Source organism: Sylvia atricapilla, chromosome 2 (assembly GCF_009819655.1).
Source record: "Sylvia atricapilla isolate bSylAtr1 chromosome 2, bSylAtr1.pri, whole genome shotgun sequence".
NCBI classification, from domain to species: Eukaryota; Metazoa; Chordata; class Aves; order Passeriformes; family Sylviidae; genus Sylvia; species Sylvia atricapilla.
In genome coordinates, this window is record NC_089141.1 from 38,858,951 (window position 1) to 38,884,774 (window position 25,824).

Genomic DNA, 25,824 nt, shown 5'->3' on the forward strand with positions numbered 1-25,824 from the left:
ACTAATAATTTTGAAGTTAGACTCTTGAAGTCCAATTAAGTATGACATTTTTAGTTAGGCAAGGATCTTTCCCCCAGTTACAAAAGCACAAAGTGGATTTGAATCTGTTATAGAGAAGCATAAATCCTTGTATCCTGTCACCACAGAACATACATTGATGTTATGTAATCCTCAAGGAATGATTTTGAGAAATGCTGAAGAAACCTGTCTCCACTTTTCAGATGTGAATTTACTGGAGGAGAAAAAGATTCCTAATTTTCTCATTGCCTCATTTTCACAATTTATTGCAATGCTGCTTCTCTTAGGTTACCAAGAAATATCAGACATTTTTATTCAAATACAGCCTCATGAAATAGAAGTGATTTATATGAAAAGAGTAATCTCAAACAACTTTCTGATGGAAATTTTTTATACTTATCTGCCAAAACCAGAGTCCTAAGATAGTCAATCACAAATATCAATGAAAATTATAAACTAAAAAAACAGCTTTTGAAATCCATGGTTGGAACTAAAGAAAACTCTTAAAAATCAAAGTATTTAATGGAATATTTGAAAATCATTCCTACAGGATTTGAAAGAGGAATTTATGTGACTTCTTGTGTTGGAGGCAATATTGATACAATGTAAGGAGCTTTTAAAGAAACCATTATTCGTCTAGCAAGGTTTTCTATTCTTCAGAATGAATTAAACTTTAGGCTGATGAGTCTTTTTGCTGTAACTATTTGCAGACTTCTGATATGTCTTTCTCCACCTGTTTTGAATATGGAAAACGCATGTATCAGGCAGAGCAGTAAGAAAACAATCTGTGTTTAACAACAAAAATTCCTGTAAGAAACTGCTGCATAAAGAAACATTTATCCACCTTCTATGCATCTTGACCTGTGGCTTATACCTCTTTCAGTCATGAACTGGCTGCTACTGAAATCCTCAGGAAACCTCATTCATGATTACCACATAAGCATTTTTATTTTCTTCAAACCAATATTCCTACATAGCTAGTGTACCCAAACTCTCATTAGCAGCGTATCAGCATTCTGGGATTAGTGATGATGAAGAAGCTGTGACAACATACTCAGTGGGAGTGTGCTGCAGAGACAGAGCAATTAGAGAGTGTCCAGAGGAGGGCCAGGAGATGGTGAAGGTAGTGGAGGGGAAGCCGTATGAGGAGTGGCTGGGTCACTTGGTCTGTTCAGCCTGGAGGAGACTGAGGGGAGACCTCACTGCAGTTACAGCTTCCTGCTGAGGGGAAGAGTAGGGGCAGGCACTGATCTCTTCCCTGCGGTGACCAGTGACAGGACCTGAGGGAATGGCCTGAAGTTGTGTCAGGGGAGGTTTGGGTTGGATATTAGAAAAAGGTTCTTCTTCACTTAGAGGGTGGCTGGGCACTGGAACAGGCTCCCCAGGGCAGTGGTCTTTGCACCAGCCTGACAAGAGTTCAGAAAGTGTTTGGACAATGCTCCCAGGCACATGGTGTCACTCTTGGGGATGCTGCTGTGCAGGGCAGGAATTGGACTCAATGATACCTGTGGGCCCCTTCCAAATCAGCTTATTATGGGATTCTGTGAACTCGCACGGCACAAAACAGCCTACAGCTACCATGCTGGCAAGAAACTGAAGCTATCGAGTCCATAGGGCCCCTGCAGTGTCCCATCACTCTGGGATAATAAGAACTGACTGCAGCACTGGAGTAAACGTGGGCCAGCAGAGACACAACCCACAGTACCCAGCCATGATGTGTCCCCAGCAGTGTTGACTGATGATGAGATGGGGACTCTGCAGGAGCCAGGTTTGACCTGTCCTGGCTGCAGAGCTCCAGCTCAGTACAAGTCATGACATCTCCATCCACAAGGAGATGCCCATCTCTGCAGAATTACATCAATACACAGATTTAAATTCTGCCTCTACAAACGCAAAACCTTCGTAATTGGTAAGAAGTACCATATAGAGGAGTTAGTGGAAGTAAAACGTCTACTAGAAACATTGCAAACAGTAAAAAAAAAGAACAAAATTACACTGTAACCTTTCAATTAAATCCTATAATACAATAAATTCCTAAGTGTTGCTCTAGCCCATTTCTCCTTTTTGCTACTATGACACATTCTATTTGATTAGAAATATTTGAGAACACATTTACACCTCTATTGTGTAACTATAGATATACTGCCTTTCAGTGTATTGTCAGAGAAGATTCTTTTCAATGGTTACATTGTGGCTATAATATGCAGCTAAATTTAACTGTCATAGAAGATTTATTTATTAACATTTAGTCCATACTCTGCTTTGAAAAAAACTGCAGAGTTATACGTCTCCCTCCCAACCTGCATTTGAGAGGTTCTTTTGCATAGAGACAGGAGTGGGGTGGGGAAGATGGAAATGGTGAATGGACACTGTGACCCTGGAAGCTTCCATGATGTGTCAGGTACAGGGCTTTGGAAATGTGCACAGATGGGTTTAATCAAAGAGCATCAGCTGCTCTTTCAGGCTTTCCTTCTAGAATCAGCAGGAAGCAAAATTTAGAGCAAGGAAAACCAACATAGCATGTGCAGGGGGCAGGGAAGAGGGTGTTAAGACGGACCACTTGCTCCTTACTGTCAGTGCACTCTCTACTTAAAACTTTCCCAGGTCAGGACTGGCTGAGTACTTGGGGGAACACATACAGACAGGCGCTTAAATTTCTCTATCATTTGTTTTGTATCTCTCCCTTTTTGAGAGCTGATGAAAGCCTTCTTTTACAGAACAAAGAAATGTGTTCTTTTAATTGGCACTAGCTGGTACAGCATTCGTCACAAGTTGAGTCAACTGTTTGGACGGCAGGCCTGTGAGGCTAATCCTCAGCAACCTCTGCGCTGGTTAAAATAAATGTTTGACATCAGCCCCTGTGCTCAGCTCCAGTAAACTCTCTCACTGCTGAGAACAGAGTGGCTGCATGAAAATGAACATTTGGAAACAGGTCCAGAAACACTCTCAATTCTTAAACTGTTAAGGGAATTGTTTGCAACAGTTTTGCCTATGGATTAGGTAAAAAGCAGGACAGAAAACTTTCCAACTTGTTACTCACAAACTAAGAACTGGTATAACACACAAAGCCTTGTCATCAGTAACTGTGAAGCTGTACAGTTCAAAACCATGAAAGTAGGCAGCAAGACATACAACAGAATGGAGTCTTGAACTTCAGGAGAGCAAACATGACCTTGTTTAGAAAGCTTCTCAGCAGCATCCCATGGGAAGGCAAAAAGTCAAGGAGGACTTGGTTTTCAGGACACCCTCCTCAAAAGTATGAAAAGGACCACTTGTGATACATCAAAAAAGCACTGTAGGAGGCCAGCATGGATGAACAACTGGCTGAGCACAGGTGTAAAAAGGAAGCACCGGCATGGTGGAAAAAGGAGGAAACAATTTGATTCAATGCAAAGATACTATTCAACCACATAGTGATTGAGCTAGGTAAACCAAAGTTAGGGTAAAGTTACAATTTGCAAAGGAAATGAAAAGTAACTCTAAAGGCTTTTAAAGAAAACAAATAGTAAAAAACCAAGGCTGAAGAGAAGATAGGCTCATTACTCAATGTGGCAATGAACCTAATAGAATAAGTCTGAGGAGCTTGCTTTCTTTACCTTGATGGGCAAAGTTTGTCAAGTAGGTGAGGCACCTGTGAGAGAGCATTAACTACATTACCAGAAGATTAAATTGGGCCAATTGGATATACACAAGTATTAGACACATGCAAAGTTGCTGAGGGACCTTGCCAGTATCAATGCCAGACTGTCATCTACTATCTTTCAAAGGTTTTGGAAACTGAGAAAGGTTCCTGATTCTTGATATCCAAAAAAGACCAATGTTACACCCATTTTTAAAAAAGGGTTTCCCCAGAGGTAAACTGTGCAGTTTTAGGTGAATCAGCCCAATCTCAGTATCTCAGGAACTCTGTGGTAAATTCTCCTGGAAGACATTTCCCACACAAGAAGGCTAACAAGGTGGAATACTCAACATCAATTTACTAAACAGCAAATCACACCCGACAATTGGACTTGTTCCATGACAAGATGTTGAGCCCCCTGCACTGAGCTAGAGCAATGACATAATTTGATTTTAGCAAGGCCTTCAACATGACCCCACAGTGAGATAGGCAAATTAACATGGTCTGGTTAGGAGAGGGACAGGACAACATGAGCACAAAAATGCCAGGGCATTTGGGCTCAAAGGGCAGCAATAAGCACTGCAAAGCCCAGCTACAGCTGGTTACCAGTTGGAACTGGAACAGTTCCTCCTGGAACAAAACTTGTGTTTCATAGTGTTTAATGTGTGACATGAATGACAAGGTAGAGCACACCTTTGGGAAGATGGTGGGAGCATCGACACACTGGAAGGTAGGGCTGCTGCTCAAAGGGCAGACCACAGAAATGGGCTAAATGTAACAGGATAAACTTCAGCAAAGGCAACGGTAAAGTGCATGTCCAAAACAGATAAAACCAATGCAACAAGCTGGAGAACAGCTAGAGAATATTCAACATTCCACAAAGGATCTGAAGGTCCTTGAGGTAAAGAAGACTCAACAATGTGCTCCTTTGGCAAGGACAATCAACCATGTACAGTGCTGTATCAGTAACAGTGCTACCAGCAGATCAAGGGAAGTCATCCCTACCCTTTACTGGGCACTGCTGAGACTCTGTTGGGTACATCTGGAGTACTGTGTCCAGTACAAAAGTAAGACACTGACATAACAGGGCAAGTCCAGCAAGTGCTCAGGGGTGCTGGAGCTCAAGACATGAAAGAAGAGATTAAGGAAACTATTCTGAGCCATCTTGAAGGAAAGAAAGCTGAGGTAAAGATCTAACTGCTTTCTATGAAGACCTGCTGGAAGAATATGAAGATAACTGAGCCAGACTCATCTCAGTGAAATGACAAGTACAATAAGAACTTGCAATAAGAAGTTGAAACACAGGAAATTCAGATTTGGTTTAAAAAAAATGCTCCACCGTGGTGGCAAAGACTAACAAAATAATTTGAGGAGTCTCCACTGCTGGAGACTGAAACTGTTCAAACTCAGCTGAACAATACCATGTGCAACATGAGCTAGTTGAACTAGCAGGGGTTTAGTCAAAATCACTTTCACAGGTTCATTTCAGCCCACACTGCTCTACGATTTGGTGACTCTATGATGAATTTAATACCATAGAAAACTGCATTCCAGTATCCACCATTATAAAGGTAGCCTCCCTTTCCACACAGAAAAGGAATAAATAAGTATATTTTGGAAGCAGAGAAACATAAGAAACAGGAACTGTTCTGAGACAACTATGTTACAAGTGATTGAATATGGAGCAAATCATCACCAGAAAGGTGTGATGAGTGGTAATAAATTGTTAAAAGTCAAGAAAAGACATCTTGAGAAAAAATTGAAGGAACTGGATTCCTTCTTCTTAATCTAGGAGGACCTTCAACATACCAAAAAAAAAAAAAAAAAAAAAGAAAAAGAAAAAAAAAATCCAGATACATAATGCTTCAAAGATAAAAGAAAAAACTATTTCCTTGAACTAGGCAAGGAGTTACATCATGAAAAACTGTAGAAGTTAAACATTCAGAAATCAGAACTGAACCCCTTATTTCCTTCCATCAAAGCAATTTCTTCAATGACAACACTACTTCCTAACTTACCAAATAACTTCCTACATGACATTATGTCAAATGCATTATTGACTCCTGGTACATTAACTCTTATTGTCCTTCTTAATATACAATTAATCTTGCAGTAGCTGGCAATGTGCTACGTTTCATTTTGTCTTACTGTTCTGTCCTTCAATTTTCTGTCTAAAACTTTGCATTCTGTTCTTAAAATGGGGCTGGAACATCTACCATTCATTAGTCACAAAATATCATCCCTATCCGATAGAGCTATTAAAAACTCAAATGGCAAAGAAAATATTGTTTGCCTTTAGAACCAAAAGCTTCTGATATGCTTTGAAAAAAAATTAGTATTTTCCATTGTCCTTTCACAACATATTTTGAATCAACTGTACAAAATTTCGTTTTAAGAGACAGACTTCTAATTTTTCCTCTGAGCATCTAACTGAAAGGTAGCTTCACCATCAAATGTAGCTTTACCAATCATAGCTCATAAATTTCTAGTTATTGACCATATTTAGGATGCTCAAGCTTGTTTGAAGGTGGAAAGGCTTCTAAATTTTAAGGACTCCAGCTGGTGATCTACACAACCCTCTGGCCTTTCAATATCCACATGAGAATATGTTACAGAGCCTTTGTATTTTGAATTATTGTGTCAAGTGTGATGATGCCTTCAGGCTCTAAACAGGAGTTTTGGTCATCGAAATGTATATTTTAGAGTAAAGAAAGCATAGATAAGAATCTGCTTCACTAAACTTGCTCTAGGATATGGATGTCAGGGTATCCATTTGCCCTGAGCTGGAAACTTTCACCTATTGCAGAAAAACAGATCATAACCTCTATCTGGTTCAAAAAGTCCCAAAATCAAAATTAGATCAACTCACAGTACAGAAGTCCCTAATGAAAGCTCTCAGCCTGAAAGTGTACTATATATCTCGAGATGTAACTTAAAAATTGAGAATATTTCAGTCTTTTTTCAGGCTTGAAGGTCACCATTAACTTTCCCTGAAGTTATTACACATGTAATGGAAAAATACAGCTAAATGAGTACTGAGCTGCTGACAGACTAGTACTTTTTCAGCAGGATAAATTTTGACAGAATGCACATAAAAACATTCAGCCAGGATCATACACAGGCAACTTTATCAAACCTTGAAGCTCACGTTAGGAAATTCATTTGAAAGTCACAAAATCAGACATCCTTTAAATCCAGTGTCAGATACAAATAATCAAAGACATTTATTTTCACAGTAGTTATAGTTGCCCATGCAGTAAGTTCCTCATTCTGTAATTGGTGTTACAGTATGAACATCCATAATCAGAAAAATTAATCTTCATAATCTTAAAATAAATTTACCATTTGGAGGGCTTTGCACGTATGAAAAAATGGGTTTTTAAAGTTCATAATAAGTTAGTCTTCAAATAAAATATAACTCAATGCTGTCCATCCATATAAACTTTGCACAAACACTGCTCCCTTCCCACAGTCAATGCCATAAATAAGGGTGATCTCCAGATGGTGCAAGCGGTTATGAAACCACTTTTCTTTTCCCAGTTATGTTGACATGCATAAATGCCCTATTATCCCCATATATTTATCTGTGTCTCACTTAATTGCATTTATGACATCATGTGTACCATGATTCCAAAGAATTGTTTTTGTAAATGATAGGAACTCCAAAGATAAACATAAAGGGGCCTGAACTGTCATCAAAGAAAGTGGATGACAGTTAAGTTATTTTTTGCAGTTTTGCAAATTAGAAATCATCCAGTCATCCACTTAACTACTAAAATTGCACATTTTTAAGGTTCTCAAATCAAAACACAACACCTCTCATAAGATACACACAAAAGGCAGTTCAATCAGTAAGAATGTAAATCATCCAGGTAATTGAGAATCCACACAACCCTTCAGTCTGCACAAGGTAAAGCCAACCAGCAAATATCTGGAGAAGTGCAGGAAACAGCACAACTTTTATAACTAGAAATGAAAGTGTTACACAAGTCCAGCAATACCCAGTCAAATACAGTTCACCTTCAATAAACAAACTGCAAAGATGTGAGATGGATAAACTAAGCTGGAACTTACAAGTTTCACAGCTACTGCAGGAGAACTATACAACTAGAGCACTTGTTCACCCATCTCGACTGTTATCTGTAAGAATATATCTGAAGTTCAATAATTTGTCTAAAGCCACTATACACTCCGTGTTTTTTAAGACTTTCTCAGATATATCCAGGTTTTAAGTACTGCAATTTGCTCTTCAGAATTAATTCAGTGGCTGATTTTTTTCCCGGTGGTCAGCAGCCCTTATTCTCAATTTCTTGCTCTTCAACCAGACATGAAACATTATGATTCTCTGTGCTGACTCTACTGTGAGTTAACACCACTACTCAGTGCTGACATGTTTAAATTATTTCAGGTAGCAAGAAGAAAGCATCAGTGTTGAATTAATTCTCATTCTAATACCTTACCGTCAATAAAACCCCTTAGGAGATAAATGTCCTACTGCTCCTCTATGCCAAATCATCTGTCAATCTTCATTTATGCAAATCAACTTGTGTATTTAACCCCTTTAAATCTGCAAAACTGACAAGTGCATTAATGCCTTATAACATGCTTTATAAAATCCACACACAGAAACAGATTAACTCAATAAAAGTATAATACTTCCATGCCTACCCATCCTTGTATTAAATCATATAAACACTGTTAACTAAAGTTAAAGGCCAGAACTAAATTTTTATGCCTTTCAAAATTTCTCACTATCAACTCGATTAAATGACTCATTTAATATTCAATTAAATACTAGAGGAAATTTAATTTTATGCTTCCAAATGTAATAAAGAATTTAAAAAAAATTAAAAAATTAGAAGCACAGAAAGCCAGAATCATGTTTAACAGTGCGATACAATATGCACACTGGGAAAATAAAATTAATTGGTTTAGTATATTCAAAAGTGTACTTTTTTAAGGTCAGTAAAACGAATATACTACATATGTGAAACTAGAAAAAATATATTTGTGGAAGTAAAAGAAAAGTAAAATATTAGAGTGGGTTTTTTCCACCTTCTTTATTTAATTTAAGTCTAAGGTCATAAAAGAAGTGAGTTGCTTTTCACTTTAGTGGCCTTAAAACCATTAAGACTTAATCACAGGGTAAAGCGCTTTCTGAATTGGAGGTGTCTTAAGGTTGAATATACATTTATGGGTAAGCTTAGACAATTTACATTTTCATATTACTTCCGCTGGTCCCTACACACCTTTTGTGTACAGATTAATTCAAAAGCTTACAGAACTGCAATTTATGCACAGAGAAGCCCATTTGTCAAAACAAACTACTAGCTATCAAGTGCCTTGTAGCACACATTTTTAAGCCACTAACAATGATTCTTTCATGCATTCCTGGTCATAAGTTAGTAACTATTCTGCTGGAATGGAGCCCTTATACACAGAGACAACCTCAGAAGAAGCAGCAGCTTCTATAACACTGCTTGCCTGCTTCCCAGGTCTGAGATTTTACCTCCCCGGACACAAAACCAGATAAAACAGTTCTGTGTGTACAAGTTGCACCCCACAAGGCTGGCTACTTCAGCCACCTCTTTTATGACAGAGACAGGGTCCTATCCTCTCCCTGACCCTCTCTGCATCTTTGGGAGAAGCCTACTGAAGGATCCAGCCAGCAGTGCCATGCATTTCCTTAGCTCAGAAGCTGCAAGGCCCCTTTGGGGTGCCATGGAATGGGGAGGGAAAAGGAACTCCTGACTGCCTTCACAAAATTCATTTCATCTAAGGTCCAGAGACCATCCACTCACAGAACTTTCAGCAGATGAGGAGGAACACAACAATATAGTGACAGGATAACAACACAAGCTTGTGCTGGCATTGTCAAGAGCTCTGCTGAGTTCTCTCTACTTTGATCATTTAATGATAGAGAGTAATTTCCTTTAATTACATTTTATGCCATCTATTTTTCTCTCCATAGGGAGAAAAGGGGAACATGCATGAGCATGTGCATATGTTACATATATATCTATAAAAGAAAGGAAAACAAACATTTCTCACATGGTACAGATAATAGAGCTCATCCTAGACACTGAATGTATCTAAATCCAACTGCAATACAGCAATCCAGCATGGGGGATTAAAACACAAGATGAAACACTGAACAGAATTCAGACCAAACTCACAAGGTCTTGTTTTACTCCTCTTCCTTGCTTTTCTAGAGCTATCAATTACTTCTGGCATGAGTCAGATACAATTTTCACCATTACCTTTAGCACAGTTTATTTTACAATTGTAGTGCCTGGCAATAGGGTATAGTGTCAGCAAAAAAGGTCAGACAAACACAAAAATCATCTTGAACAGGAGACCTGGAGATGGTTAGAAAAAGAATGATGAAAGTAATGTAAAACATCTTAAAAAGATAGCTCTTTGGGTAGCTGTTTCCTCTGGTACTTGGTCAGAGAAATGCTGCTAAAGGTAGCAAGTGTAAATACATCACTTTCACTTTATTTTTATACAGCTTCATTAATTTTTATTGCTTGGTCTAAACCAAGACTATTGGACATCCTTTAAGAAAAACACGCACGAGATCTCCAGTAGAATTACTGTTCTCCTCTGTAGCACAGAGTTTACAACAAAACCCCATCAAGTTGTGAAGTACAAATCCTAGACAGGCAACAATATGGCAACAAAGGTTACCGCAACACTTCCACATGCAATGCAAGTAAAGATAGAAAAGAGTGGAAAAAAGTAGAAAAGGAAAAAATGGTTAATTGAATGAGGCGAAACGCATCTACATGGTATAACCATAAAGCCTACAGTGAATGACACAAAACAGTGAGTTTGTAACCACAGATCAACATGCCCTCCAGTCAGCACTGAAGTAGCACTCCAACACAGGAATAAATCATGCTTTAATCAGATTAGTCAGCTTCTGGGTTGTAATCAAAATTTGAGTATTTTTATCCTCGGAAGATCTGTTCAGTCTGTATATATTTCCTGTAAGTCTGACTACTAATATCAAATGTAGCTGAAATTTCAGGAAATCTGCAAATATGAAATATAACAACCCTAAGATCTCATCAAATTCCTAGGTAGAGTCTCCACATTCAGAATTTTTCACAGTGAAATATTATTCAGAGCATATTATTTTTTATTTCAGATGCCATTCTTTTATAAATATAATATCTTCCAATATGTTCTCTTTGTGTATCTCTCACTAATCTTGACCTGTCATGGGCAAGGGCTCTGACCTGCCAATAAAGTAAGGATGGGAGAAAAATATGGATTTCAACATCATGGATCCTCCATGCTGAATATAAGTCTCATGACTGCAGGAGAACTAGAGTAATTTATGAGTGCATGCAATTGTGGATAAAAGACACTGGAGCCATATAAACTACTGATTAGGAAAATAACAACCAACAACCTCAGGACTACTCAGAGTACAGAAAAAATTACTAATGATCTTTTAAATGTCTGAAGAGAAATGAGAAATAGGAAAATCTATTGGAATTGGATGAGTGGTCAGGGTTTAGTGACAGAGCAACTTCCTCCTGAAGAAGCAGCATGAACATTTTCTGCCTGGCACCTGAGCAAGAAGGAACAGTAAGTTGTCTCTGCTTTGCAAAAAAAGCAGAAGACAGTGTAACTATACTAAAGACAGTAACTAACCTAGAGATAATTGTGTTTCAAACAACATAGATATGCAATAACATAGCAAATACAATTGAGGAAAAGGTAATGAGTAAGATTATACTAGTAGTCACGTTTGACTGATTCAGGAACTTAATATGCTCATCCATTTGTTTTACCATTATATTCTGTGTGCAATGAAATATGTCCATCACCTAATATGAATCTAGGTCTGACCACGTACTTCTATAAAATTAAAATTTCACTGAGAAACTGCATTTTTAACTCAACCAATGATGAAAGGCTTCTGCAACTTAAGTAACTTCAGAGAGAACTTCAGTAACTTCAGAGAGATCTAAGCAAACTTTTCCTTTTTAAATAAAATAAAGATTTGCACAGTATACAATGTTCATGTCCCGGAGACCTTTTTTTTTTTAACAGCTCTGTTTGTGGTTAAATAATGAAGTGTGCCTATCAATACTCTTCCTGCATCTATTTTAGGAATAAGCCACTTCCATCATGTAAATGTGATGAACTTCTAATTAAAGAACCCATGCAATATCATTAAATTTACCTTAATACACGTATAATAAAAACTTAATCAGTATAACTTCAGTATGACGAAGAGTTCCTGCAGAAGATCTTAACATTTCAATGTGTGCTTACATAAAAGGGAAAACAACGTTAAAAAAAAAAGGAATTACTTTGGTTTACTTCTAATATCTGTAATTACTGTTATTCAAATTAATTACCTTATAAGAATAAAGAAACTATCATGATGTTTATTGTTCCCTGCTATGCACAAATAAAGTACTTGGTATCATGATCTCAGTGACACTTTTAGAGAAAACAGAATTGGTGGAAAGTCACACACACAATTCCAGCAAGAAAAGATCACTTGGCTTTCTCAGATCTGAGATGTTATGGTGAGTGCAGCACACAGCACAAGTTAAGAAAGAGCTGTGACCAGATTGGATAGATCAGGCATAGAATGAGACCTTTAACAGCTACTGTTACTTCATAATTGCAGAATGTTTTGCAGAATATGTGACATTTGCAAAAATTGTCACTCACAAAAGATTAAAAGTCCCTGGCCTCCACTGAAAGGAGGCACTCCATGTTGCTTTTGATCCCACAGAATAGAAGAAATGCATGAACTAGTTAGTTACATTATAATGTCATTAACTGTTATGCTCTCCAATAAGGTAAAAATAATAGAATAGCATAAGGAGGATTTTACAGTCACTTGACAAAGACATTATTATAGCTAAGAGTTTTGCTTCCACAGAGGAAAAACAAAGTTTCAAAATATACAGAGAAAACTTTATCTTCAAGAAAAAAACATAAGGAAGAGACCCAAGAACAGTTCTGACTTGCTAATATTTTTCTGGCAGGTAGCTACTGTGGATTGAGATTTCTGTACTTCCTTAGCTGAAACTGCTCTTGCAACTTGGTCTTTACTGCTCACTCTTGCTGCTAAATAATTCACTATGGTGAAACATAGAGATGAGAAATTTTCCTAAGGGGTATTTATTCAAATTGATACATTGATTCAAACTGAAAGAATCTGGAGCACTGACCTTAGGGTACAATGGTAAATACCAATCAAAACCCGTTCTCATGTGGTCCTATTTATTATCAAATTATACTGGATTTGTAACGTGCTCCAGAGAAGAACCATAATTTAATTAAAACTTTCTTTAGTTAAATAGTGATGAAGTATGATGATTCTAACATCCAGAGAATCCAGTGAATCAAAGCAGAATACAGTGTACAGCATTTTTTTGCATGAAATTGCATGGACACTAGCAGAGTTAAGACCCATACAATAGAAGTTTGTTGGGATAGAAAAAAATCTCCTGCTGGAGAAATAAAGTACAGCAGGAGAAATAAGAATCTAAATGGCGTTTTCATTCATTTGGTGGCGTATATAGGTTTTGAAAAAAAAAAAATCAAAACCTCTCATCAGGAATTCCTCTTGCTTGTCTAACTGCCTAACTTCACTTACCAGATTTTAACCAAATATATTAAAATTAAAGGGAGAAGAGGAGGCTCCATTACCTGAATCCAATCTTTCATGTTGTAGAGGAGAAGCAAGCATTTGTATGGTTGCTTTGTAACTGATCTGAAATGCACAACTTTGCATCAGTTCCTCATCACGGTTAGCAACATTTTCCTACTGACGGGAGACAGAAGTTTTGGTCACAATTGCTTTGCCTGGGCTGGCCTCTTGAGAGAACCTCATGAGCCAAACACCAACAAGCAGATACACTCAGAGTACTGCCAAGTGCTGAGGGAGTCAAATCACATATGCTCAGAAAGAGCTCAGCAGAGAGCTGGAACTGTCCTCTCTGCAGCCATCCCAGAGGGGATCCAAGAGCAGTTAATATTGAATCAACCCATGTATGTTTTATGGTGCCTTCAACAAGCCAAATGCAAACACTCCTATTTCAGCCATATTAAAACAGTTCTGATCAAAAAGCCAATGGAGAATACTTCTGTCAAGACTTATTTGGAAAAAAAGAATGGAAGTAACTTTTAAACCATGAAAAGAGATACAAAACCAGTAACATTCCACATGAACAAAAGTTTCAGACTTTTCAGACTCAGTTTTCATTTTTACATAGGACTTGGGAAAACGGGAACACAGTCTTCATCTATATTCTCCATTGGAAAAATGAAATTGTTCTTTTTTTGCCAAGTATAAAAGGTGATATCCCAAAGAAGGGAAGGGGAAGGAAATAAATCCAGAAGACAAAACATACACTTTCAGAGTTTTACTTACAATTTTTATTCACTTAAGAATTGGATTTTTTTTCCTCATGATCCTCCTGTAAGTGTTATGCTATGTACTCTCTGGAGCAGCAGTAAGTGCGGAAGTGTGAAGAACAGTGAGGCATGCTCTCATGCAGCAATAATGTCTGGGACATAAAGTTAGTCTAGTCAACACATCATTTCTCTAGGTGCTCCACATAAAAAGTGTCATGAAAATAGTTTTACCATACTTCTCCTCCACTCCGCAATGTCCCATTCCTGTGCACGAGAATATACCACAGCTTCATCTGTCTTTGCTGCTTTCTGGAAATTACCTTGAGTCCTTAGGAAGATGCTAATTGATTACTGAAGACAGGTGGGAAAAAAAAAAGACAGCCTTATTTTGTACATCCATAACTTTTTCAATTCATTTTGAACAGCCCCTCCAGTTACATAATTTTTAGAAACTTGCCTTTTTTTTTTCTTTTTTTTTTCTTTTTTCTTCTTTTCTTTTTTTTTTTTTTTTTTTGCAAGGTACTTAGCAGTCATAATTTCGTATTTAGTGACTTTAATATTCACAGAATTAGAACTTTCAAGAATATAGAAAGCAGTAGATGCTTTCTTGGTTTTTTTCTATCTTTTGTCTCAGCCTTGGGCTCAGGGGTTACCAAGCAGAGCAAGAGGTAAGGTGATCCTATCAACCACTGACTCTTCAGCCAAGACAGTGATAACTGTTAGTCTGTCTGAACATTTTCCACTAATGACCCATTGCCTATCCACAGGACAAGTGTTCTGATTAGAGCAACATGAGAACCAGCCCAATGAGCATAACAAAAAGCTGTGCTTACCTGATCAAACCGGCAGTGTAACATGATGATACAGCTGGGATGACTGCTTGCTGTCACAACACAGCACAGCAGCATAACCCCAGCAGGCACAGAGGCAGGATCCCAACCCTGCATCACACACAAAAAGAGGCTCCTCATGCCCCTTACAAGCAGCAGCCTGCTGCTCAGTCTGGATGTGACCTTGCACAGACACACTTCCATTTTCAAATGACATTCAGAGCTACAAATCTTGTTCCACACTTCTTACAATTAAGAGCACTCAGCTGTACTGTGCCACTGCTGAGGGGCTGTCTGGCTGTAAATTCATATTTGGGGCAACATTCCCTCTCTGCCAATATAATATTGATAGATGCAAAAGAATTATTCCAGACATAGAAATTATTCAGAAATTACATCTCGTTCAATTCTGATTTCTCACAACTGTCCTCAAGTCTCTAAACACATTCAGGAACTGGACCACATGCCCCTGCAGTGAATCTATTTCCCTTCCTCCTCCATGTCTTTTCTGGCTGTCTGGATGTATCAGGACCTGTATGCAGTAAGAAGTTTAGTCATAGATGGAGTTTGAAAGAGGCACACAGATACCCAGTTGTGCTGCTACCAGCACCTTCCTCATTGATCCATGTCCTGCACAGAGCTAGCTAAACCACAAAGGATATTCTTACCCTCTAAGGCATTATCAATGCTCTCACTGATAACTGGGGAAATTTCTGCTGATTTTCAGATTTGATGTAAAATCAGTAACATAGAAACCTCAGGTCATGAAAGATCCTCACACAGCTTTGTAAATGAGAGGCATTAGCCTTGCTGCCTCTGTAAATCCCTGTCTAAATTATTTGTTTAAGTTTCTCTTCCTGTTATGCATTAAATACTGTTGCTGATTCCAGGACAGAAGTGGCTGTGAGGTAAGAAATCCCAGTGTATATTTTATATATCAACTTGTTAGGTAAGATCATTATTATTTGATCATATAAAGAAGTTCTGAAATTTCACTATCACATCACCTGCTGCTTACCTATAAATGGGTTCACATCAGATGTTGCTAACTGATTAAATAGCTTTCTGACTTAAACCTCTAAAATTCTTTCCTGAAGAAAAGTAGGGAATATTAACTTATTCAGTTTTGTACCATATTCAGCATTCATTCTGCAGACCTGGAGATACTGCTATTTCTGACTTTTTTGTTAGAAGTGCTGTACAAAGTGTTTCAAATAATCTAAACTGTATCTTCAGAAAGTGAAGTTCCTCTCCTCTCCTAATCTTTCTTTGTTTTACTTGTTGCTCAGATGTCAGTTCAAGATACTGCTATTTTTGCTCCAATATATCTGCCATGTTGTTGCAACTCCTGTCTTTCCCGGCAGCAATAGGTTCTTACAGACTCCCAGCCTCACTGACATCCAAGGGACTTGAATAGTAATATGGATTACAGCCCAAGTTTTGAGAGCTTTTGATATTGTGTGGTTTAGTTTTTCAGATGCTGAAGCAAGAAAATCTGACAATGAGAGGCCATACAAAATACCCAGTACCCTTGAAAAATTTCATCCCGTGCCTACTACTTGAAAATGAAGCAATATTAGCTAAGTTTTGTAAGTACTACTGCACTCCAACTGTATTTTTATCAAGGGGTGTTGCAGTTTTTAGCTCAGATTTCTACACTTAAAAGGAAACAATTTTGTGTCTTGTATGGGGAGAAGTACAATTCTAAGTGCCACTTGAGGCTCACAAGATTCACTCTAAGACTCACAAGAGCAGCAGTCTTCAAAAACTATCCTGAGTAATTAATAGGAGAGGAGAGGAATTAAAGGAATTAATTAAAATCCCTCTCTTAAAGGGAGAGGAATATAAAATCTACAGAGAGGAAGAGTCACTGCTGCCTTCCCACAGCTGCCTTTGCATCTGATTAGTCAGGGTAATGAGGTAATCCACTCACCAGGGGAGCAAGATGATCCTTTGGAGAGCCTCTGAGCAACCATCCTACTCTATGTGTTCCTACAGGACAGAGGAAAGCAAGAGACAAGCAGTGGACATGGCACAGGCAGATCCTTGAGAGTTCACATTTATCCTTCAGGGCTAGGAGAACCTCGAGAGTTAGAGCACAGGGTTTCTTTTTGAATAAGCACCACTAGTATAGCACATGTGTAACTTTCAAGAATTCCGCTCCCACATATTCCCAAATGAAGCTCTATAACCTTTCAATTGCCATTTCAAAAGCTTTTTTTAGGTAATACACTCAGATCATTGTAGTTTCACTGGAATTAACTATAAATTAATAAATCCAGATGGAAAAAAAAACCACAAAGAAACATAACTTTCATGTACAATACAACAACCTTAACAAATGAAGATAATAAGCTAGAAATTCCTAGTACGTGTTTCTTTCATTAAGAAATTTTTTATAAGGCTTGAAAATTTAAAGCAATTTTAAGTTATCTAAAGGAAGAAAAGCATATAACTGAAGATTTACACAGTGGAATTAAAACTAGTACAGAAAATCAATTACTTCATTGAAAAGCAGAAAGGAAAATTGTTTTATAATTTTCTACAGTGAAAAACAGTTGCTTAGGAACAATCCTCATAGAAGTCTGCTGTGGGCTATTACTACTTGGCAGGCCTCGGACAGGTACACAGAGTAAGACTAACAAAGTTTATAAGCCTGGCCTGCCTACCTGTTCCAAGGAAGGGGAGGAAAGCATGACCAGAAAAGCTGAAACATATTGATGGCAGGCAAACATCTTACAGAAGGAAAAGAAAATAGGATAATAGGAGAAATAATAGGAGAAACCCAGGCTGGGCCAGGAGGAAAATCAGCACAACCAAGTGTCCTCTGAACTAACACCAGTGTTGACAGATGACAGGAGGCAACAGACCAGGTCTGAATCCACCCCTTCAGTCTGCTGGGCACCCACCTATTTGCTAGTTAAGGTGATGTGACAAGTGCAGACAGTGATAGGACAAGAGGGAATGGTTTTAAACTAAAACAGAGAGATTTGGTTAGCTGTTAGGAAGAAATTCTTTACTCACAGGGTACTGAGACACCTTGAATAGGGTGCCCAGAGAGGTTGCAGATGCCCAATGCCTGGAAATGTCCAAGGCCAGGGTGGATGGAGCTCTGAGGAAGCTGATCTAATGGGTAGCATCCCTGCCCATTGCAAGGGTGCTGGGATTAGACGAGCTTTAAGGTCTCCCACAACCCAAACCCTTCCTTGGGTTTGTAACACAGTACAAATTTTTGTGAAAATTCTCCAGTCTGAATACTCTGCAAAATTCTTAGTGCTGCAGCACCACCAGGCCTTGTGATCTGTATTCTGTTTTCTACAGACCAACCATGATCCCTTGGTTTTTAATCCTTCTTTCTACCTGCACGAAAGGCTTCACAGATGCTGAATATTTTTTTTAAAATATCCTCACTTCATTGTTCTCTTCATTAAGGTAAATACTGACATCAAACCCAGTGTTTAATCAAGTTTTAAGAATTCCAGTCATGCTCTTTTGAGCTGGCATCATCTCAGCTCATAACCACAATAGTGTTATTTTATTAATATGAGTTGTTTTTGTTTGTTTGTTTGTTTTTTAACAAAAGGGAACTAAATTCAACTCTTTCAGAAAACAAGTTATCCACTTCCCACACAGCTTTGAAAATGCACCTGAAAACAGCAATACTTAACATGCCATTATTTCACTTAGTCAGGGTTCTGGTAGTAAATCTCACATTTTATTCTTAATGCCAAAGCTTGCCTTTTTTAAATTTTTTTTTCAATATTGACAAAAATTTATTCAAACATGTCAGACTGAGAATTACAATCGAGCTGTGCTGACAAATGCACTATTGGTTGGAAAAAGCAAAGTCGTATAGAAATGGATATAGAAAATAAGCCCAGACCTTAGTCAGTCATCTTCACATTATATTCCATACATTTCATTTCACTAAAAATAGTATACTTGACTGTGTATGTCAGTGCCAAACAAATAATAACCATTCTATTTCAAGACAAAAATGTTAATCCATTCCAGAGAACACTGCCTGCCATTTAATTACCATTAAGCTTTTTGTCCACATTTAATTAGCAAAACTTATATTTAAATACTGCTTATCAACGTAGATCCTTTAAGCCTCCTGTCGAGTAGACTCTGTGTGCAAGTGGCTGCAGTCACAAGTGCACAAATCTATATGTAAGACTCACTGTACACACTTCAAGTTTAAGGCCTTCTGCTAAGGCATTGCCTTGCACTGTGCAACAGCCTGAAGTATGAAACCAAGTCACAAAGAATTTGATGAACACATCAGCTCATCATTCATCATGAACACATTGGTTTAACTGCCAAACTTTTCTTTTGCTCATGTTTGCAGAGCTGGAAAGTCTAACAGAGCCTGATGACACATACCCACCACGCCAAAGTGCCTCTATTTGGGGATACCAATATTGGCAGAAATTCTTCAAGTAGCCAGTTATTATTATAACCTTCAGCTTCTATGGTGACAAATGCTGCTGGGAGAGTGTTTGACAAACAGCATGCTGGTTAGTAACATTTACACTGAAAAGTATGCCATATACATCCTACACATTTCTGAATCACTGCTCCACCTTCCTCATGCAAATTTAACAAATTACTTATATTTTCATGGAAATCTTCCAGTTTTATAAAATTACATCCCCCGGGGAGGTGACTTTCATTTGTTTGGTGACTACACGAGATTTAGGGTATAAATACACTTGCAGATATATTGCACTGGCTCAAGCAAAACTATAATGAAGTATTAGCATAGGAAACTGCTTGAAATAGTAGCTGACCAAAGAAGTTCACAGTTCAATTAGCGAGTGTGCACAGCGAACACAAGAGTGTCTAACAACTAAGCCCAAGAGACCCCACAAGCCTTTGTCAAAAATGAACACATGTGAGGGAAAAAGCCTACCTAATATGAAATAAATAAAGATATGTGTGATGTTGAAAGCAAAGCATTCTCTTCTACCTACTTGCAGGACACAGAGTGAACGAAAAGCTGGATTTTTTGGGGCTTGATAACAAAGTTGTTGTCCTTTTATCCAGACCTCAGGGACTACATTTAGTCACCCAGAATGTGAGAGAGTCAGACTTTTTTTTTTTCCCCAGTGCTCAGTAAAAAGTAGATCCATCAAACCTAAATCACATGATGATTTGTGTATTTGTTCCATACACTAGGCTATAAAAGGAAATTACCCCCCTCCATACCAACTCATCTACCTTTTTGATCTCAACAACACTATTGCAACATATTTTCAGAAGACAAAGCATCTCATCAAAGAGGCTGACAAATCTGAAACACAGCTGCCACATTGTACAGTACTCCCTGAAGAGATTATGTCTAATGAAGAGTCTAGAAAATAATTTTACAGGTCATTTCAAGCAAGACAGTTGAGACTAGAGATAAAAATTACATTGTCAGTGGCAGAAACTGTTATATTGTAGGCAGGAAAGAAATCATTAAACGTGTTATTTAACAAATAATAGATTCCTAAGTATGTACTAGGTTTGGTAATTTTGAGAAACAGCTGGAAAAACACAAAAGTTGAGGAATAGTCTATGTCTCAAGCCAGTTATGCACATGAGAATCCTCTTTCCCCCCTGTTTTCATCTAGTAATTTATGTGCCTCATTTGCTTTACAACGGACATTTTAATACACAATTATCCCTTCTCACATCTATAAGTGAGCATTTATTTTTCACAATGCAAAATACTGCAAAGTATAAATAAGCAGTATAACCAGATGTCTGACTGAACTAGTGTCTTCTCACTAGCTTAGTACACTAACAATCTGTCCTACACTAACATGTTTTCAGCAGGGAAGTTTACACACAAGTGCTATCACTTCCAAATCCTACTGCACATCAGCACTCAGATTTGGAGTTAGACGTTAAAATGCACTTTCCATCCTGCTTTTAACCTCAAAACTGGGCTCTTTGCCAATTAAATACCTGCACAGGAGGGACAAATCCCAACACATACACGTTTTTGGAATCCAGGAGTCAATCTTCTGACATGTTTATTGCAATGCATTTCTTGATACATAAGGAGCAAGACTCAATGACTAGCCAGAGGAGCACTACTAGAATGAAAGTGTTTACTTGCATATAATTTCCAACATATCTTAAAAGTCTTAAGTCTTAAAAAGTAGTCTCATTTTTTGGAAATAATTTATTTATTCTACAGATTGCCCAAATTTTGGGTTTCCTGCTTAAGGTTCTGAATTCAAAAGAAAAGTAGGATTTTTCAGCACAAAATTCCATCCAAATTTTGTTTTGCATCATACCACATACAAAGGTAAAAGCCTTCCATCCACTGCCAAGAGACTGTGTGACCCTACCTGGCACAGCTGATGAGCTCAAGGTACCTTCTTGAAATCTTTTTTGCTATAAAGGTAGCAGCTACCTTGGATATAATAAAGCTGTTCTCCAGAAAGAGGAGCTACAATACAGGAAATAGATGTCTGTAAATGGTTTGGGATTTTATTATCATCCAGAAACTACAGTACTTAACAGCAGTCACAAAACAACACTCGAAAAGCATGTTCTACAAACAACATACTCAGTAACATCAGCATTAGCACTAAATCACTACTTGAGGAAAACTATTCCTTAGCATCAAGCTACTTTTCAAGCAATAGTCACATGCTGTACTATACCAGTAAGTGTGTTACCTCTCAGTAATGTTTAAAAGGAGGTAAAACTCAGCTTTTTCTTGGACATCAGCTGTGCTCTGCATTACTGTTTTTCTCCATTAATCACCATAAGAACATCAGGAAATACCAGTAATTAGAGAATCGGGGAAAAAAAAAAAAAAAAAAAAAAAAAAAAGTAGAGAAAAGTATTCTTACTGGATGTAGATGATAAAGAGTATAAAGATCATATGCTACACATGGCCCAGTTTATTATTTTTTAAATTCTTTGCCATATGAAGGCCTCTAGAAAAACTAATGGCTTTTGGCTGAAAAGGCATACCTGCAAAATGTGCCTGAAATGTGACGTAGCTGGAAGTGAGGCAGAAAAGTTCAAAGACTGTGCTTGGTAGTCAACAAGAGGTACCCTGGAGGAGCCTATTCACTCACAGCACTCATTCCTGCCAGCCAAGGAAGTCCTGGCAGTGGCCACATGTAGGCATTGCCTACGGATCCCTGTGAAGTGATTCTCTTCCACATCCACAGAAACCCCACAGAACAACTTCTCCATGTGTAACGTACAAGCCCTTGATAACTTCCTGTGCTTACCCTTGTTCTACAAAGCAACTTGATTAGGATGCAGGCTTTCCTTATGGCCACTGTGAGGTGATGAGAGGCAATCTCCACACTGGGAACGTGCTGGACCAAGAGCTGCTAGCACAGGCTCTTTTCTCACTTCCTTCTTGAAGGGAAATTATCAGCACCCCACAGACTTGCAGATTTTCTTTGAAGAGATGATTTCAAACACTTACACAAGATCTATCCTCTCACAGCTGCACAACCATTCTGAATGAGTAGATGGCAAAAGAACTTCAGAATTGCCATATTAGTTCAAAGCTTTAGTCCACTAGTGAGAACCAATCTGAACTAAACATCATAAGGCTTTCTTTTCTGAAAGGATTCATTAGATAGATGCATTCATATATTTGAGATGGGGTTTAAGTCCAATGTGCCCGTTTCAGCTACATGAGCATACTGAATTAGGGATCCGCAAAGACACTCAAGAATAGCAATACAGCAGTATATTTTGAAAACTCCGGCTGTTCTTAGCTGAGTTGATAAATATTCAAGCGCTGTAAGTGCTCCCAGTTTCACTGTTGTTATTCCTTTCTTATATCCAGGTAGCTGTCAAGTGGCTGGTAGGTGGCTCACAGATAAAACTGCAAATATTAGGAGAGACTGATAACTGGAATTTACCAGTTAAGCAATAAAATATAATTTGTACAAAAGAAAGTACACATCTTCTGACAATCATCTGAGATTTCAGGACTCATTCCGCATTGCTTAATACCCGTTTCCCCCTCTGCTGTTTAGCTTCTCCTCAGAAGCATTAACAAGTGGTGATTACAGCAGTCATGCTGACAGCACATAACCAAAGGGACACTGTCAACATTGAACACCAATCGACGTGGACGTTAAGTTGTGGTTCCTGGAACCTTTCTAATTTATGTTTACGTAATTTAGCTTTTATTGCATATGTTCTTGCACTCTGCTTTAAAAGATAACTACCTGCCAAAACTCACATAACGAAATTACACGAGGCCACATGGCTTTGACAAAAATAATGATAGGAGGATGGGGTTTTTTTGCAGTTACTTTGCAGTAAGGAAAGGAGGACGATTTTATGCACACACATCTGCAATGTGCGCTCTCTCAGTGGGAGCAACCCATCACAGGAGCTAATATTTCTATAATTGCATTAAGCCCATTAGACGCCATCAGTTTTATGCACGCCCGACGTCTCTTGCCCTGCTCTCGGCAGCTGAGCCCTTCGCCTCCCTGTCCGCGGGAAGGCACCGCGGTCTGCTCAGCGGAGACCCGCCAGCCCGGGCACGGCGCCGCCAGCGCCGCTCCTCCACCTCTCGCAAACACGGCCACCCGCTCCTCCCCCGGAGAGGGAAGATGACGGGTCCCCCGCGGCTGCCCGGAGCGGCCCCGGCCCCCGCCCGCTGCACCTGTCCCGCCACCGCCTCCCCGCGCAGGGCCGAGCCCCGCTCCGGCCGGCGGGACTCACACGGGGTAGAAGGCGTAGGGCGGCAGGGCGCTCTCCTCGCACAACTCCGCGTCCAGCAGCAGGTAGTCCTGGCTGTCGTTCCGCCGGGCCCCCGGCGCCGGGGAGCTGCCCTTCCGCGGGGCGTAGGGCTGCGCCTGGCTCATGCTGTCCCGCGGCCGGGCTGCGGGGGGCAGCGGCTCCCTCGGGGCGCGCCGGCAGCGGCCTCGGCACCGCGCTGGGCTCCCTCTCCGCCGGCAGCGCCGCGGCCGCGCTGCCTCCGCGCCCCGGCGGCGAGGGGCTCCCGGCGGCGAGGGGCTCCCGGCGGCGAGGGGCTCCCGGCGGCGAGGGGCTCCCGGCAGCCGGAGCCGCCGCCCGCCGCGCCGCAGGCGAGGCGCAGCTCGGAGCGGGGGCAGCAAAGTTTGCGGCGCGTCAGCCGGCGCGGCTGTCCCCGGCCGGAGGGAAGGGGCGGGAGGTGGGAGGGCGGCGGGCCCCGCTCGCCTCCCCTGGGGCTTCGGTGCCCCCTGCGCGCCTTCCCCGCCCGCCGCGGCCCGGCCCCGCGGAGCTGCGGCCCTGTGCGCGCCCCTCAGCGCTGCCCCGGGCGGGGGCCATGTCCCGCTGACCGCCCCGCCGGGACCCTGCCGGCCTCCCGCCGCTCCTCCCGGGGCACGGCCCGCCCCGGGCTGAAATGAACCCCGCCGCGCCCTCCCGGGGGAATTCGGCTGGAGCGGCGCGGCCGGCGGTGGCTCTCCGCGGCCGGGGAACAGAACTCTTGCTTGGATTTACTGCGGCTCGGTACTACAGCCTGCGGTGCACCTGTGTCCTCGTGTAAGTGGCCGAGGAAGAGCATCAGTGAAAATGAATGCTAATCCAGAACGCCCAGAAAATCTGCAACTTTTTAAGTCTTCCCCATAAACTGGAAAATTTCCTTGGGAATTCTACTTCCTTTTCAGGCTCTTTGCATCTCTCTTTCACCTCTGAAACATCCTCTTACAAACGCTGTTCACCTGTTTCAGAGAAGACCCAGTTTTTAATCACCTCTCGTAATTTCAGTTAAGACCAGGGGCGAAATAGCAAATATCATAGCAAAAAAACCCAAAACAAAACAACACAATTTTTTGCAGTAATAACCCTTAATCAAAACTCAGTCCACTTCTCAGTTCAGCTTCACTGGTAGCACTTTGTTTGATGATAGTTTGCAAATAAATAATTACAAACTTTTCTAGGAAAAAATGTATTGCACTGAAGAATTAACACCTGACCTTTAGGTATCTTTCATGTTAAACATAGTACTTACTATTTCATAAATGAATATTAGAATTAAATGTTGTAAATGTAGAGTTAAAACATCCAAATAGAATCACTGCCTCATTCCTGGCCATGTTCACATATTGAATTCTTGCTGGTGTTTGTGTTGGAAAAACACACAGCCCTGTACTCTCTAGGCATGCACACCTTCTCCTGATTTAGTGATGTGCTGAGAAAATAACTGGGCAAGCCCCAGTACAGTCGTTTGCAAAGCTGGCTGGCACTGCCCGTGCTCTCCAGCTGCCCAAGCCAGACCATGATTTCAGTGACTGCCTGAGCCACTGGGACTCATCTCACCCATTGAAACTGCCAGAGAAGGAGGTGTGTAAAGAGACCTGCAGCTCATTTACGTGGTCTTTAGAGGAGGTGCAGAAATTTCCAAATTTCTGCAGTCAAATTTCCAAAATTTCTTTTGTCCTCTTAGCTATGGCTCTCAAAATGACACTCTAAAGGGTTTTAGAAATCTTCCCCTCTTTGCAAACCATTTTTTTTCTGTTAAAGGGTATTTTATTTTAAATAGGAAGTTTAGTACCAATGATACTATGTGTATTTTATAGTTCTCATGCTGATTCTTTCATATTACTATAAAAACAGACAATACAAAGTTATGTGCAGGCTTTGCTTTTGAGAAATATGTTGTTGATAATATCTCACATTTTTATTGAAAGAAAATTGTTTTCTAGAATACTTTGTGGTGGAATTTTGATGTGTTGCACTGCTCTTGTGCATAACCGTTTAATTTCATTTGTTCTACTCCGTTACGAAGAGACAGTACTTCTCCACGTAGTGTTTTTTGTATATTCCCCAAATGTTTGCAGTTACTTTTTATTTGAAGTAGTCTATTTGATACTAGACTGTTCTTTCAGATCTTTTCTTCCAGGTACCTTTTTTCCCTTCCCTTCCCTTCCCTTCCCTTCCCTTCCCTTCCCTTCCCTTCCCTTCCCTTCCCTTCCCTTCCCTTCCCTTCCC

The 25,824-nt window shown here is 39.8% G+C and overlaps 2 protein-coding genes across 2 annotated transcripts in view; both read right to left on the reverse strand.

Annotated features, from left to right (window-relative positions):
• The window catches only part of TRPC6 (transient receptor potential cation channel subfamily C member 6), a 79,144-nt gene extending 55,430 nt beyond the window's left edge, over window positions 1-23,714 (reverse strand). Inside the window, exon 1 of the mRNA XM_066312955.1 lies at window positions 23,572-23,714. Coding sequence (XP_066169052.1) covers window positions 23,572-23,714 — 143 coding nt within the window. The remainder of the gene's footprint in view (window positions 1-23,571) is intronic.
• The window catches only part of ANGPTL5 (angiopoietin like 5), a 510,199-nt gene that overhangs the window by 383,619 nt on the left and 100,756 nt on the right, over window positions 1-25,824 (reverse strand). The window lies entirely within an intron of this gene.